The sequence below is a fragment of the Spinacia oleracea genome, chromosome 6, assembly GCF_020520425.1.
Source record: "Spinacia oleracea cultivar Varoflay chromosome 6, BTI_SOV_V1, whole genome shotgun sequence".
In the NCBI taxonomy this organism is placed as follows: Eukaryota; Viridiplantae; Streptophyta; class Magnoliopsida; order Caryophyllales; family Amaranthaceae; genus Spinacia; species Spinacia oleracea.
In genome coordinates this window covers 62472567-62485186 of record NC_079492.1, presented here as the reverse complement: position 1 = coordinate 62485186, position 12620 = coordinate 62472567, and the positions used below count along the sequence as shown (strand labels likewise).

At 38.3% G+C, this 12620-nt stretch overlaps 1 protein-coding gene across 1 annotated transcript; it reads left to right on the top strand.

Annotated features, from left to right (window-relative positions):
• Positions 1-3724: 3724 nt before the first annotated feature.
• Positions 3725-11177, top strand: LOC130463213 (protein TRACHEARY ELEMENT DIFFERENTIATION-RELATED 7A-like). The gene is made up of 3 exons (XM_056832275.1): positions 3725-3991; positions 8965-9204; positions 11124-11177. Exons 1-3 carry the CDS (start codon positions 3725-3727, stop codon positions 11175-11177), a joined length of 561 nt encoding a protein of 186 aa, XP_056688253.1.
• Positions 11178-12620: the final 1443 nt, after the last annotated feature.

The window sequence follows — 12620 nt, the reverse complement described above, 5'->3', positions numbered from 1 at the left end:
GGTCCAAGTATGCATTCTATGATAAGTCTAATAAATGCGGTTCAGTATTAATTAACAAGTTAATAATTCAGTGAGATCAAGTGAGCTGAATGCCTAGCTAGAGGCCGCTTCAGTTCAAGTGGAATTAATGATATTAATCCACAGCTTACTCTTGACTGAACCCGTAGGGTCACACAAATAGTACGTAAACGGATCAAGTATTTAATGGAATTAAATACTCTATCTATGGATATTCGGAATCGACGGATCTAGGTTTCAGTGGGAGCTGAGATCGTCACAGGCAAGAAATGAATACTCCGGAAACGATGATATTACCGGAAACGGAAATATGGATCGTATCGGAAATATAAATATTATCCAAGTCGTAGATGTTGCCGGAAACGGAAACATGGTACGTATCGGAAAATATTATCGGAAATGGAAATATTACCAGAATCGGAAATATTGCCGGAAACGGAAATATTGTCAGAATCGGAAATATTACCGGAATCGGAAAATAATTCCAGAAACGGAAATATTAAATATTTGTTCGAAACGGAAATTAATTCCGGAATCGGAAATGTTAAATATTGTTCGTATCGGAAATGAATTCCGGAATCGGAAATTTAATCGGAAGCGTATCGTACGAATAAGCATCGGACGAGGCCTGCCGGACGAGGGCCCAGCACGAAGCCAGGCCATCGCCCAGCAAGCCAAGCGCGCCACACAAACAGCCACGCCAGGCCCAGCGCAAGGCCAGGCCCAGCAGGCCGTGGCAGCGCGCACATCGCGCGCGGGTGCTTGCGTGGGCTTGTGGCTCGCGCAGGCCTCGCTGCGTGGGCTGCTGCTCGCACGCACGCATGGGCGGCCCATCGAGGCTGCCGTGTGTGTGTGCGTAAGTGTTTGTGTTCGTGCACGTTTCCTAAAACGTGCAGAGTTCGGTTAATGATTAAATTCCTAATTCTATTTGATAAAATAATTAAATTAGAGTTCTTGTAGGATTCTAGGTTTAATTAATTTGTATCTGAATAGGATTCCAATTCCCTTTCCATAACCCTATAAATATGTGGCCTGGGTTCACAATTTATAATGAGTTTTAAAAAGTATTCAAAGTGAGTTTTTGAGAGAAAAATTCAGCCACACATCTTGCTCAAAAGTGCCGAAAATTCTAGTACCTTAAGGGCGATTCTAGTTGGTCAATCATAAGGCGGATCCGGACGTGCTGTGGACTATCTACGGAGGGACGACACTTGGAGTCCTAAAGACTTGTTCTTGTTCGGTTCGGGCGCAGCTAGGGAGGGCACGCAACAAAGAGTATGCATCTAAATTATGCTATATGATTATGTGTAAATAATATGTATTCCTGGGTTAATGGTTGTTTCCGCATGATTTATGTAATATCATATGTATCATAACCTAACAGCCGGGCCTCGCCCCGTACAACCGAAATTCAAAACCCGCAACGGCTTGTTTTTTTGCGCAAAATCAAGTTTTAACCTCTAAGAAAGCACTACGTGCCAAGCATCGTACTATTCGTACGAAGGTACACCCATACAAGACAAATCAAGGACGACATCTTTCCGTCCTTTTTGGCGGCATTCATGCCACGTCACCAGCGCCTAGCGCTGCCAGCTGCGTGCTGCGCTGGCGATGGCTGGCGTTTAGCAGCCTCTTTTCCTATAAAAACCCCCTAATTCCCAGCGTTATGGGAGGCAACTTCAATATACAACATTGTAATACAAAATTACGCCTCAAATTCAAGTCCAAAAATCCTTGAAAAACACATACAAACTTCAAGTTCTAGTACAATTACAATTAGTATATTAGATTATCAAACAATTACAATGTAAAAGCCAAGAGGACAGACCCTCAGGCAGCCAGAACAAACTGGCTAAACAAACCCACTACCCTGCTAAAAGGGTTGAAAACCACACATGATCCCTATTGCTAACAGCTTTAGGCATCACACCATTCACTTTAGTATAAACAGTTTGAAGAATACTGCTACAGACCCTATCAATGCTTCTGATTTGTGAATTCCACATTGCATTGTTTCTTTCAGTCCAGATGTGATACACCACACTCATAGCAAGAGTAGAGAGCACACCCCTCCTAAATTTAGTCATTTTCCTTCTGAGTATCCATTGTAAAACACCAGAAAGAGAAGTAGGAGCATTTTGCATACCAGTCATGTAGGAGCAAACCAACCAGCATCTAGCACTAAATTGGCACTCAAAGAATAAGTGCTTGTGAGTCTCAACAGCAGAACCACACAGGAAGCATAGACTGTCATTGCTGATACCCATTTTCAGTAATCTATCTTTAGTGTTGAGTCTCTCCAGCATAGCCAACCAGGAGATAAATCTATGTTTAGGGATACTCAATTTGTCCCATACAGTAGTGGTCCAATGCACTTTGCAAACCACAGGAGCTAAGCACATATATGCATCTCTAATGCAGTATTTGAGCATAGAACTCAGCTGTACTTTAGTCAAGTTATTTTTCATCCATTCCTTCACAGTACAGATTGCTCTCCAATACCAACTATCACGCACCTTTGGGACATAATCCCACCAGTTCTTGTCTTTTATATACACAGTGTTCACCCACCTCACCCACATGTTATCTTTTTTATTGGCAATCATCCACACATGTTTTCCCATTGCAGCAACATTCCACAATTTCAAATTAATGAGACCAAGCCCACCCTCCTTTTTAGATTTACAAATTGAACCCCAAGCAACCTTACCAGGGCCAGCAGCATCTGCAGTGCCTTTCCATAGAAAATTCCTGCATTTGGTGTTAATATCATCATACACCCTTTTTGGCAACACCATGATCTGAGACCAATAAGACTGCAGAGTCATTAGGACAGAATTGACCAAAGTGAGTCTTCCAGCAAATGACATGTTTCTGGAACTCCATATCTTAATTCTAGCACACATGTTTTCCACTATTTTTTCACATTCCCCAACTCTGATTTTCTTAGAACAGATAGGCAAGCCAAGGTATCTAAAAGGAAATTTCCCTTTTGAGAAACCTGTCATATCCAAAATTCTCTGAATGTTGGAATCAGTCATGTCTACAGTACACAGAAGTTTTAGAAAGGCTATCTTGCAACCCTGTTGTGCAGAAAACAGCTTAAAACCTTGCATCAGCAGTAAAACAGATTGAAAATCCCCTTTGCAACACATAATGAGGTCATCAGCAAAACATAAATGATAAAAAAAAAACGGATTTTTCATGAAATGCCCCTGAGGTTTGTGTTAATGCACCAAATACCCTTAAACTTTCCAAAATGCACCAAATACCCCCGAGATTTAGTATAAATACACAAAATGCCCACAAGGCTAACGGACGTTAAGTCCCCGTTAGCGTATGTTTACATTTTTGCCCTTAATAAACTGTTTTCTTTATTTATCCTAACATTAACCCTTAATTATATTAATTAACCCTTAATTACATTAATTAACCTTTAATTATATTAATTAACCTTAATTACATTAACTAATCCTTAATTAAATTAATTAATCTTTAATTAAATTAATTAACTATTGTCTGAAAAAATCAATTACCCCAAAAAAATTTGGATTCTCCATTCCAACCTTGTTGTTGCCTTTGTTCTGTCTCCTCAAGTCAAACCCCTAATTCCTCTCTCTCCATTATCAACACCAACCATAGCTCCATCCTTGCAACCACCTCCATCCTCACAGAATCAACGAATTAGAGGAGAGAGAATGCAGCCATGCCGCCACCACCAAACCCCACCACCGCCATGCCACCACCATCAAACCCCACTCCCCCTTCCTCACCGGCGGCGTTTCCCTCCCCTCCCCCACCTTACCCACTGCTGTCGCCACCACCAAACCCGCGTTTCCCTCCCCCTCACTTCCCCCACCTTCCTCATTCCCCACTGCCGCCGCCACCAAACTCCACTTCGCCTTCCTCGCCGGCGTCGTTTCCCTTCCCCTCACTTCCCCCTACGTTACGGTCAAGGCAACTAGCAACAATGGTTGATTAAAATCCCCCATTACTGATTTGGGGATCAATTTTTTGGGATCTGGATTTTGAGAGAGGAAAATCGATGTATGTGTTTGTCTGGCGGTGGCGGTGGCGGTGGCGGTGTGGGGTGGTGGTGGTGAGGAAGAGAAGGGGTTAGCATGGCGGTGTGTGGTGGTGGTGAGGAAGAGAAAAGCTGTCATGGTGCTTCCAACCCAGAAAAATTGGCTGCCATTTTTAACAGGGAAGAAGGAAGGGGGGAGAGAGAAAAACAAATGAAAAAAGAAGAAATTAAAAGGAAAAGAGAAAAATTAAATTAAATTAAAGTTAAAGTTAACGGATAAGTTAACGGAGTTAACGGAAAATAGTCATTTTGGGCATTTTGTATATTTATATTAAACCTTAGGGGTATTTGGTGCATTTTGGAAAGTTTAGGGGTATTTGGTGCATTAACACAAACCTCAGGGGCATTTCATGAAAAATCCGAAAAAAAAACTTCAAGTTCTAAGTAATTGGGAGCTCTAAAAGGAATTCTTGCCTAAACCTAAATAGGTAATTCCGAATCCCACAATATCCAAACATGTTTATTTGATTTTCCTACTTCAAAAATGATTAGCAAGTTGGCATTTTTATTACTAAAAATGTCACTTGCAACAATCATACATCTTTTCAAAATCCAAATTTTTCAAAATACAAAATGCAAACTTTCAAGATTCAAGGATGTTCAAAGTTCCTTGCAATCACCTCTTTGAACTAGAATCACTTTCAAGTATGGAGTAATCAAAGATGATACCTTTCTAGCTTTAATGGTTTAGTCTTTTGAGATTCAAGACTCCATTTTTTAATATACAAGTTCAATTTTTCAAATTTCAAGATCCCACAATGTTTAGGGTTGTTCATGACTACTTCCCTAAACTAGGATCCTTTCAAAGTAAGAGCACATCAAAGATCTAACCTTTTCAACATTAAAAGGCTCGATCTTTGAGATTCAAGTCTCTTAAGTTTCAATATTTCAAGTACAAGTTCAATATTTCAAGTTCAAGTTCAATTATTTCAAGTTCAATATTTCAAGATTCAAACTTTCAAGTTCAAATTCTATATGCAAAATCTAGCATACTTTGGGGTGAGCAACTTCTCCCAAGTTGAGATTTTTGGCTTTGAATTCGTGTCCGGCGCACTTATTTTTAAGGAGCCACTTGGCGTTCGAATCTCATGTGCCCAAGTACAAATTTAAATATTCCAATTTCGATTATGCACCTTTCAATATTGCAATTTCAATTATGCACCTTTCAATACCGCAATTTCAATATCGCACTTTCAATTCCGCAACTTCAATATCGCACTTTCAATTCCGCATTTCAATTCCGCATCTTTACTTGCCTAGTCCTTCTAGGAAATGTGGACCTACTCCCTAGTCCTTTTCTAGGGGGTCTTGTATTTACTAATTCCGCACTCATTTACAATTGTGATGTTGCTTTATTTGCTTTATTGCTTTCATCACCATACATGCTAAATACAACAAAATGCAAGGTTACATCACGCTTAATGAATATAATTTCTTGGACAAACCGGCCTTAGGTTCCTTTAAATTGCCTTTAAAGCAAAGTGACCACCATACAATTAGAAATTCTATTTGCTCTAAATTTCAAACCCACATAGTCTAATCTAGGGTATATTTTCGAAAATGCTACGTCACGTACTCGAATAATTTCTAAAGCTCGCGGAATAAGCATCTAGTTCCCGTGCCCGGATCTCACCCATCCGTTTTGAGGATTCAAATCCTTATCCAAAATAGAGTCACTTGCGGTCTTTCCAAACGAGACTTTAAATAACGTTTGGTGGCGACTCCTTCGAGGTACAAAAAAAACAATGGTTTTCTAAAAAACCGCCCCTTGTAAGGAAAGAGCATACTTGCGATGCAAACTCAAAAACACCCCCTACAATTCTGGCGACTCGACTGGGGACTTTTCTAATTTCAATTTCGAAAATGCGAGCAGATTTCGAGCAGCAAGCCACTGATCTGCTTAAGTACTGGATGCCAGCACTGGCGCCAGACGCAGCCACCTGCGCCCAACGCCGCTGCCTGCATCTAGGACAGCGGCTCACAGTGGCTTGTCGCCCACTTTTGCTAAACTTTTCGTGTTGGGAGTTAGTCTATTTTTGAATCTGGAAGGACGCTCCCAAACCTCGTGAACGAATGCCGAAAAATGAGCTTTACAAATACAAATTCAAGTACGATTTCAAATTTCAATTTCTAGACATTTCATGCATTTTTTGAAAACCATATTGTGCAAAATGAATTTCTACCTTGCCCAAACGGATATGTTCTACATTCGGGCTAGCCCCGGGGGTAACGAAATGGTGACTCTCCATACGGTTCCCGACCAAAGTGTGTGACCATTTCCGCGCCTACCGAAACTTGACATTTGCTTGACATTCCCGATGTCAAGTATGGAGGCCGTATGCCGACACACACGTCCCTTAGGCGGATGTGCAAGTTGTCGCCGGATCCATCTCTTAGTCAAGTACCTTTTGACACCCAAAGCCGACCACTTGCATCATACAAAACTTAGACCGACCTTAGGTTGAGAACTTTGCATATCACATTCATATTCATGTTAGTGTGACAACGTGCTATTTGTGCATTGTGTGGGCGTCTTTGCACGCGTGAATGGCTAACCTCGAGTTCTAGCTTGCCAAAACCAATTAGCCTCCAACTAGGAAACCAAACCCCTAGGAGCATCACTCAATCCTCATGCATCCAAAATCGCCGATTTAAGGTCTTTTAGGAGTGCCACTCCTTTTGATTCAAAACCCTCAAACACGCCTCACGCACAAATGCCAAATTCAAAATTCAATCCAACGACGTCATAATGCCGGATTTTCGAGTCCAAATTCCAAGTTCCAAATTCAAAATTCAATCCAACGGCGTCATAATGCCGGATTTTCGAGTCTAAATACCAAGTTCCAAATTCAAAATGCAATCCAACGGCGTCATAATGCCAGATTTTCCATTTCAAACCTCAAAATTCAAATTCAAGTTCAAATCCAACGGCGTCATAATGCCGGATTTTCCATTTCAAAACCTCAAATTTCAAATTCAAACTCAAAACCAACGGCGTCATAATGCCGGATTTTCTAGTCCAAATTTCGAGTTTCAAGTCCAAATTTTCTAATCCAAACCTCAATTTTCAAGTCCAAATCCAACAGCGTCATAATGCCGGATTTTCCAATTCAAATTTCAAGTTTCGAGTTTCAAGTCAAGACCCAATCCAACGGCGCCATAATGCCGGATTTTCTAGTCAAAACTCATATTTCAAGTTCAAAACTCAAATCCAACGGCGTCATAAAGCCGGATTTTCTAGTCAAAACTCCTATTTCAAGTTCAAAACTCAAATCCAACGACGTCATAATGCCGGATTTTCTAGTCAAAATTTCAAATTCCAAGTTCAATGCTCAAATCCAACGGCGTCATGCCGGATTTTCTAGTTCAAACATTCAAGTCTTCAAACCTCAAGTTCGAGTTTCCAATCTCAAAACCTCAAGTTCAAATGTCTAAACTCATGACCAGCGTAATGCCAACCTTTACAACTCCAACTTTCAAACCTCAAATCCCATGTCAATCTTTCGAGTTTCAAAGTCCTATGCTCAAAGTTTGTCGTAATGCCGACTTTTCCATTCCACATTTCAAACCTCAAGTTCGAAGTTCAAAAATTCCAAACCCTCAAATCTCAAGTCCTATGTGCGAAACTTTCCAATTCCAAATCCATGATGGCATAATCTCCCTCATTCAATCTCATTTTCAAACACTTCAAAATTCCAAGTCCACGGCGACATAATGCCGGACTTTCAAATTCCCAAATTCAATGTCTCAAATTCATGGCCGCATAATGCCAGATTTTCCATATTCAAAGCCTCACATTCCATATACAAAAGTGCGTCCTTTCCAGTTCAAAGTTCAAACTTCGAATCAAATTCCAACTTCAAACTCATTTTCTAGCTGCGAATCCTTGCCTTCCATTGCTCTCAATTCAAAATTCCAAAACATTTCCAATGGGTTAAAAATCCCCTGAAATAGTACAAATTCAAGTTCCACCTTCTATCAATGGGTTGAAAATCCCCTAGAATAATACAAGTCCAATTGTCAAATGGGTTGAAACTCCCCTGAAATAATACAAATTCGATCCCTCAAAATACTTCCAATGGGTTGAAAATCCCCTGAAATAATACAAGTTCAAATTTTGCATCCTATTGACGGGTTGAAATTCCCTTCAAATATTCCAAGTCCTATCAATGGATTGAAATTCCCATAAAATATTGACGGGTTGAAATTCCCTTGAAATAATACAAAATAAATTCCCTTTCAATCGGGTTGAAATTCCCTTCAAATATTCCAAGTCCGGCGGGTTGAAATTCCCCTAAAATATTGACGGGTTGAAATTCCCTTGAAATAATACAAAATTCAATCTCCTAGTACAAGTCCAATTTCTAAATTTTCAATGGGTTGAAATTCCCCTAAAATAGTCCAAGGTCCAATAGGTCGAAATATTCTTTCGACATTCCAAGTTCTAGTACAAAGAGTCAACTTCCACAAAAGAATGAAGGCTCCTCTCAAACACTTCCAACGGGTTGCAAATCCCGAGTACAAATACAAAATCCAAAATCCCGAATCTTCGGAGTGGCACTTAGAGTCAAGTCTAGGTCTCATTCATTGCATGCATATCATTTCATGTGTCGGGGAGTCCAAGTTCTAAATAATGTGGTATGTCCTAAATAGGAGTCCGAGGATCCTGTGGGTTCGCCGAAGAGGAGAGAGGTTGAAAAGAAATCCATCAGCCCTAGCCTCCCTCATAGCCGGCATTGAACGAGCAGCCAGTTCATCTCCTACAAATCAAACTTCCAGTCCCTTTCAAGAATCAGTCCCATTTTACTAGCCTCAGCGCCAATGTGGAAAACATAAGCAACCGACTGGGTGTTGTGGAACAGGGCGCGCCTACTGATGACTTAACCAAGAAGATCGAGAGTCTGGTCAGTAAGGTCACTAATCAAGAGAAATACTTTGACACCTCAATGGAAGATAACCTCAAGGGGAAGGAGAATCTGCTAGACAAATTCTCCGCCAATGATATTCCAAAGTTCAAGTCCACCGACAATCCTAAATACCACCTAAAGAACTTCAGAGCTACAATGACCATCAAGGGGGTCGAACTTGAGCTATACCCTGTGGTATTCCCCATGTCTCTAGAACCAGTCTGCCATAAATGGTACTATTCACTCAAGGAACATCAAACATGTACATGGGAAGCAGTCGCTCGAGCATTCATGGAGCAATGTAAAACAGGCTTATAGCAACGGCAATAAACCGTTACCATAGACCAATTAACCGTTGTAATAGGCCTATAGCAACGGTTTAAAAACCGTTACCAATAGGGGGCGTTGCTATAAGTCTATGACAACAGTTTCTCGGATTTAGGCAACACTTGTGATAAACCGTTGCCATAAATAACTAAGGCAACACTTTTTATAGGCAACACTTTTAACCTATGGCAACAATTATTCAACAACTTAAGCCAACATTTACGCATTTAAGGCAACAGTTTTCGCTAACTTAAGGCAACACTTATTAGTTTGGTTTGGGTAGAAGTTTAAAATTAAGGCAACACTTTCTTATACTTATGGTAACACATCGAATTGTATTTATAGCAACACTTTCTATTGAGTGTATGACAACCTTTAGTTTTTTATTTATTTATTATGGCAACATTTTCATTTGAGTTTATGATAACGCTTTTATTTGAGCTTATGGAAACAATGTCAATTGGTCCAAAGCTACGTTCGCAAATGGATTTTAGTTATCCATATTCATGTAATAAATAAGAACTACGTATAATAAGAAATTTCATAACAAATAAGTTCAAAAATGTATACATTTCAAATACCTTAAATTCATAAGCATAATATCTTTTACAATTGTCTGAATAGTAAAAAGAAAATATAAGTTCTAAAACTAAATCCACTAAAATAAAATAAAATCTTGCAATCACGGTCCGATTACTCTATTTTTTTAAACCTATCTACTCTGTAATATTTATGTGCCAAAAACCCTATAAATCTTCACATATTTAAAGTAGCTTGTAACTCTTGAATACATGCACCATCCTGCACATCAAACAAATCAAGTGTAACATTTTCATGAGAAACTTATAATTAATTAATAAAATCCAAATACGAAAGAAAAATAAAGCATGAAAATGAATGACTAAAGCTAAACCTTAAGAATAATAGGTAAATGGCAACTTTTTCAATACCCAATGATTCATGTAAATTTATCAATACTCCCACTGTATTCCCTTATCTATTACAAAAGTCTAAACATAAATTGATAGTGAAAGTGGAAAATCCGGCAGAGTTCCATTTGAAATTGAACTATCCACAAAAATAGAACTAATTAAAACCTGTTCCAAATCCATATGACAAATAATTTCAATCCAACACAAGAAATTTGTACAAATGGACAAAGAAAAATAAGGTACAAAAAAAAGTTCAAATAAGTTAAGTCCAGTTAAATAAAGTTCAACCAAACATAGCCTTTTTAGTACGAATCTGAACTTATTAAACTTTATCCGAATTTATATTGTAAAATTAACTTAAAATCCCTAACCAAAACTTAACCAACTTATATTGCTTAATAATTTTTAGAGAATGAAAAGAACAAAGGCCTTTAATTCATAAAATAGTATTAGATAGAGAAAACACATAGATAATGATAAGGGTAAAACAAAATTAATAAAAATAAAAGAAATGAAACAACAATATAGCAATTACTGATATTTGTCACTACAAGGAAACGCAAAAGTTCAGAATTAGTAATAGATTCATAGCATAGAAAACTTGATGACTCACTTGTGATGAGAGAGTTCAAAAGGATCACATAATCACAAATAAAGACTTGTTAAAAATAAACTAGTTTGCACACTTTCTGTTGAAATTCATATGAGTATATCATACAACTAACACTTTTTTCTATTAAGCAACTCCTTTTGTGTTACCAGTATTATTTCTTCCTCGCTGCAACATGTAACTTGTTTGAAACCCTTATTCAAGGCACATACCTATGTTCTGTTGTTGCTGTTGTCAATGATTAGAGTGCAGCTATTGCAGAAGTAAAGGCTACAGAAGCACGATATCAGTACAATTGATACTAAGGTACAAAGAATTGTGTATTCTTTTATTTTATGTACTTTTTGTGTACCTATTGGTGAATGTGTATTCCAAAACATAACTTGACATTGAATGTGACTAAAGTTGCTTGATATAGAATGTGACCAAAATTTCCTGATATTGAATATGATCAAATTAAAGTTTGTGTTTTTTGGGGTCTACAGGTGCTTAGAAGTTCTTTTAAGAAATTTAAAAGATGGGGTATCTACAAGAATCGGAGTACTAATGCCAAAAGCGTAGATTACCTTAGATGGAGCTGTTCTGTTCTATATCAAGACTTAAATCGAACAATGTCTTGTCTCTAACTGTGATGGTCTCACGCCGCAGGCACTTCGTTTCATTTGTCAATATACCCTGCATTCGTGTCTTGCCATCAGTAACCATGAAATAATTTGCAGAATTAATACCATGAATTACATATTGCCTGCAATATATTGCTGCAGTACAAATCAGTGTTTAGGAGCATAACAAATCAGCTGAAGTTATCAAAAGCTATAAGAAAACGTTGCTGAAAGCCTGAAACAACCATCGCCAGTTCGCCACTCGATATAAGTCTTGTTGATGCAGGGTCTAGAGGACTGGAGACATACAATAGTGCATTGCCTTACCCTAAATAGTCTAAGACTTCCACAAATGTCTCCAAAAGATCACCCACATGAAACTTTTTAAGTTTAAGGGCAAATGGTTGCATGGAGCTCTTGCTTGGCTTCTATTCCTTGTGAGAATTTGCTTTAAAAAGGGGAGGGGGGAGCAATATTATGGGGTCTGCACTTCTGCTCGAAGGGACAACTACATAGTAATAAAGCACAAAGCATGCCAAAGATCCCCAAGTCGAAACATTAACGAAGTAAAAAAGCAGCAACTACAGGAAAAAAGAAGAAGAGAAAAGCTCGACAAAGGACACAAGTAGTAATAGGAGTCCAACCTGAATATTTTTATGAACCCAAGTAACAAGAGGTTCCTTCTGTACACCATTGGCAAGGCCGTTTCAGCTTCATTACAGAAGGGTGTCATGGTGAAACAACGAATACATGGACCATGGTTGGCATGGTAGAACCTGTCAACATGCGAGTACAATACAAGAAAATACAATGGTGACCAAAATCTATTACTATATACTAAAAGAGACACTAGGAATGACATGTGTCATTTCCTGGTGCGATTTTTTCCCGGCAAAATATTTTTTTATTTTTTTACTTTTAAATAAATAAATTACATTACGGTTTTTAGTAAACTAAGATAAAAAATATATTTTAATTACCATAGATGTGTACTGCATAATATATTATTGGAGAAAAGCTAAATGAATATTATTTTTTCCTTTATGATATAATTTTATTTATGTATTATTCTAACTTTTTAATCTGATAAGAAGTATAAAAAATATTGATAAGTGAACTTCTAATGTTAGTCTACTATTA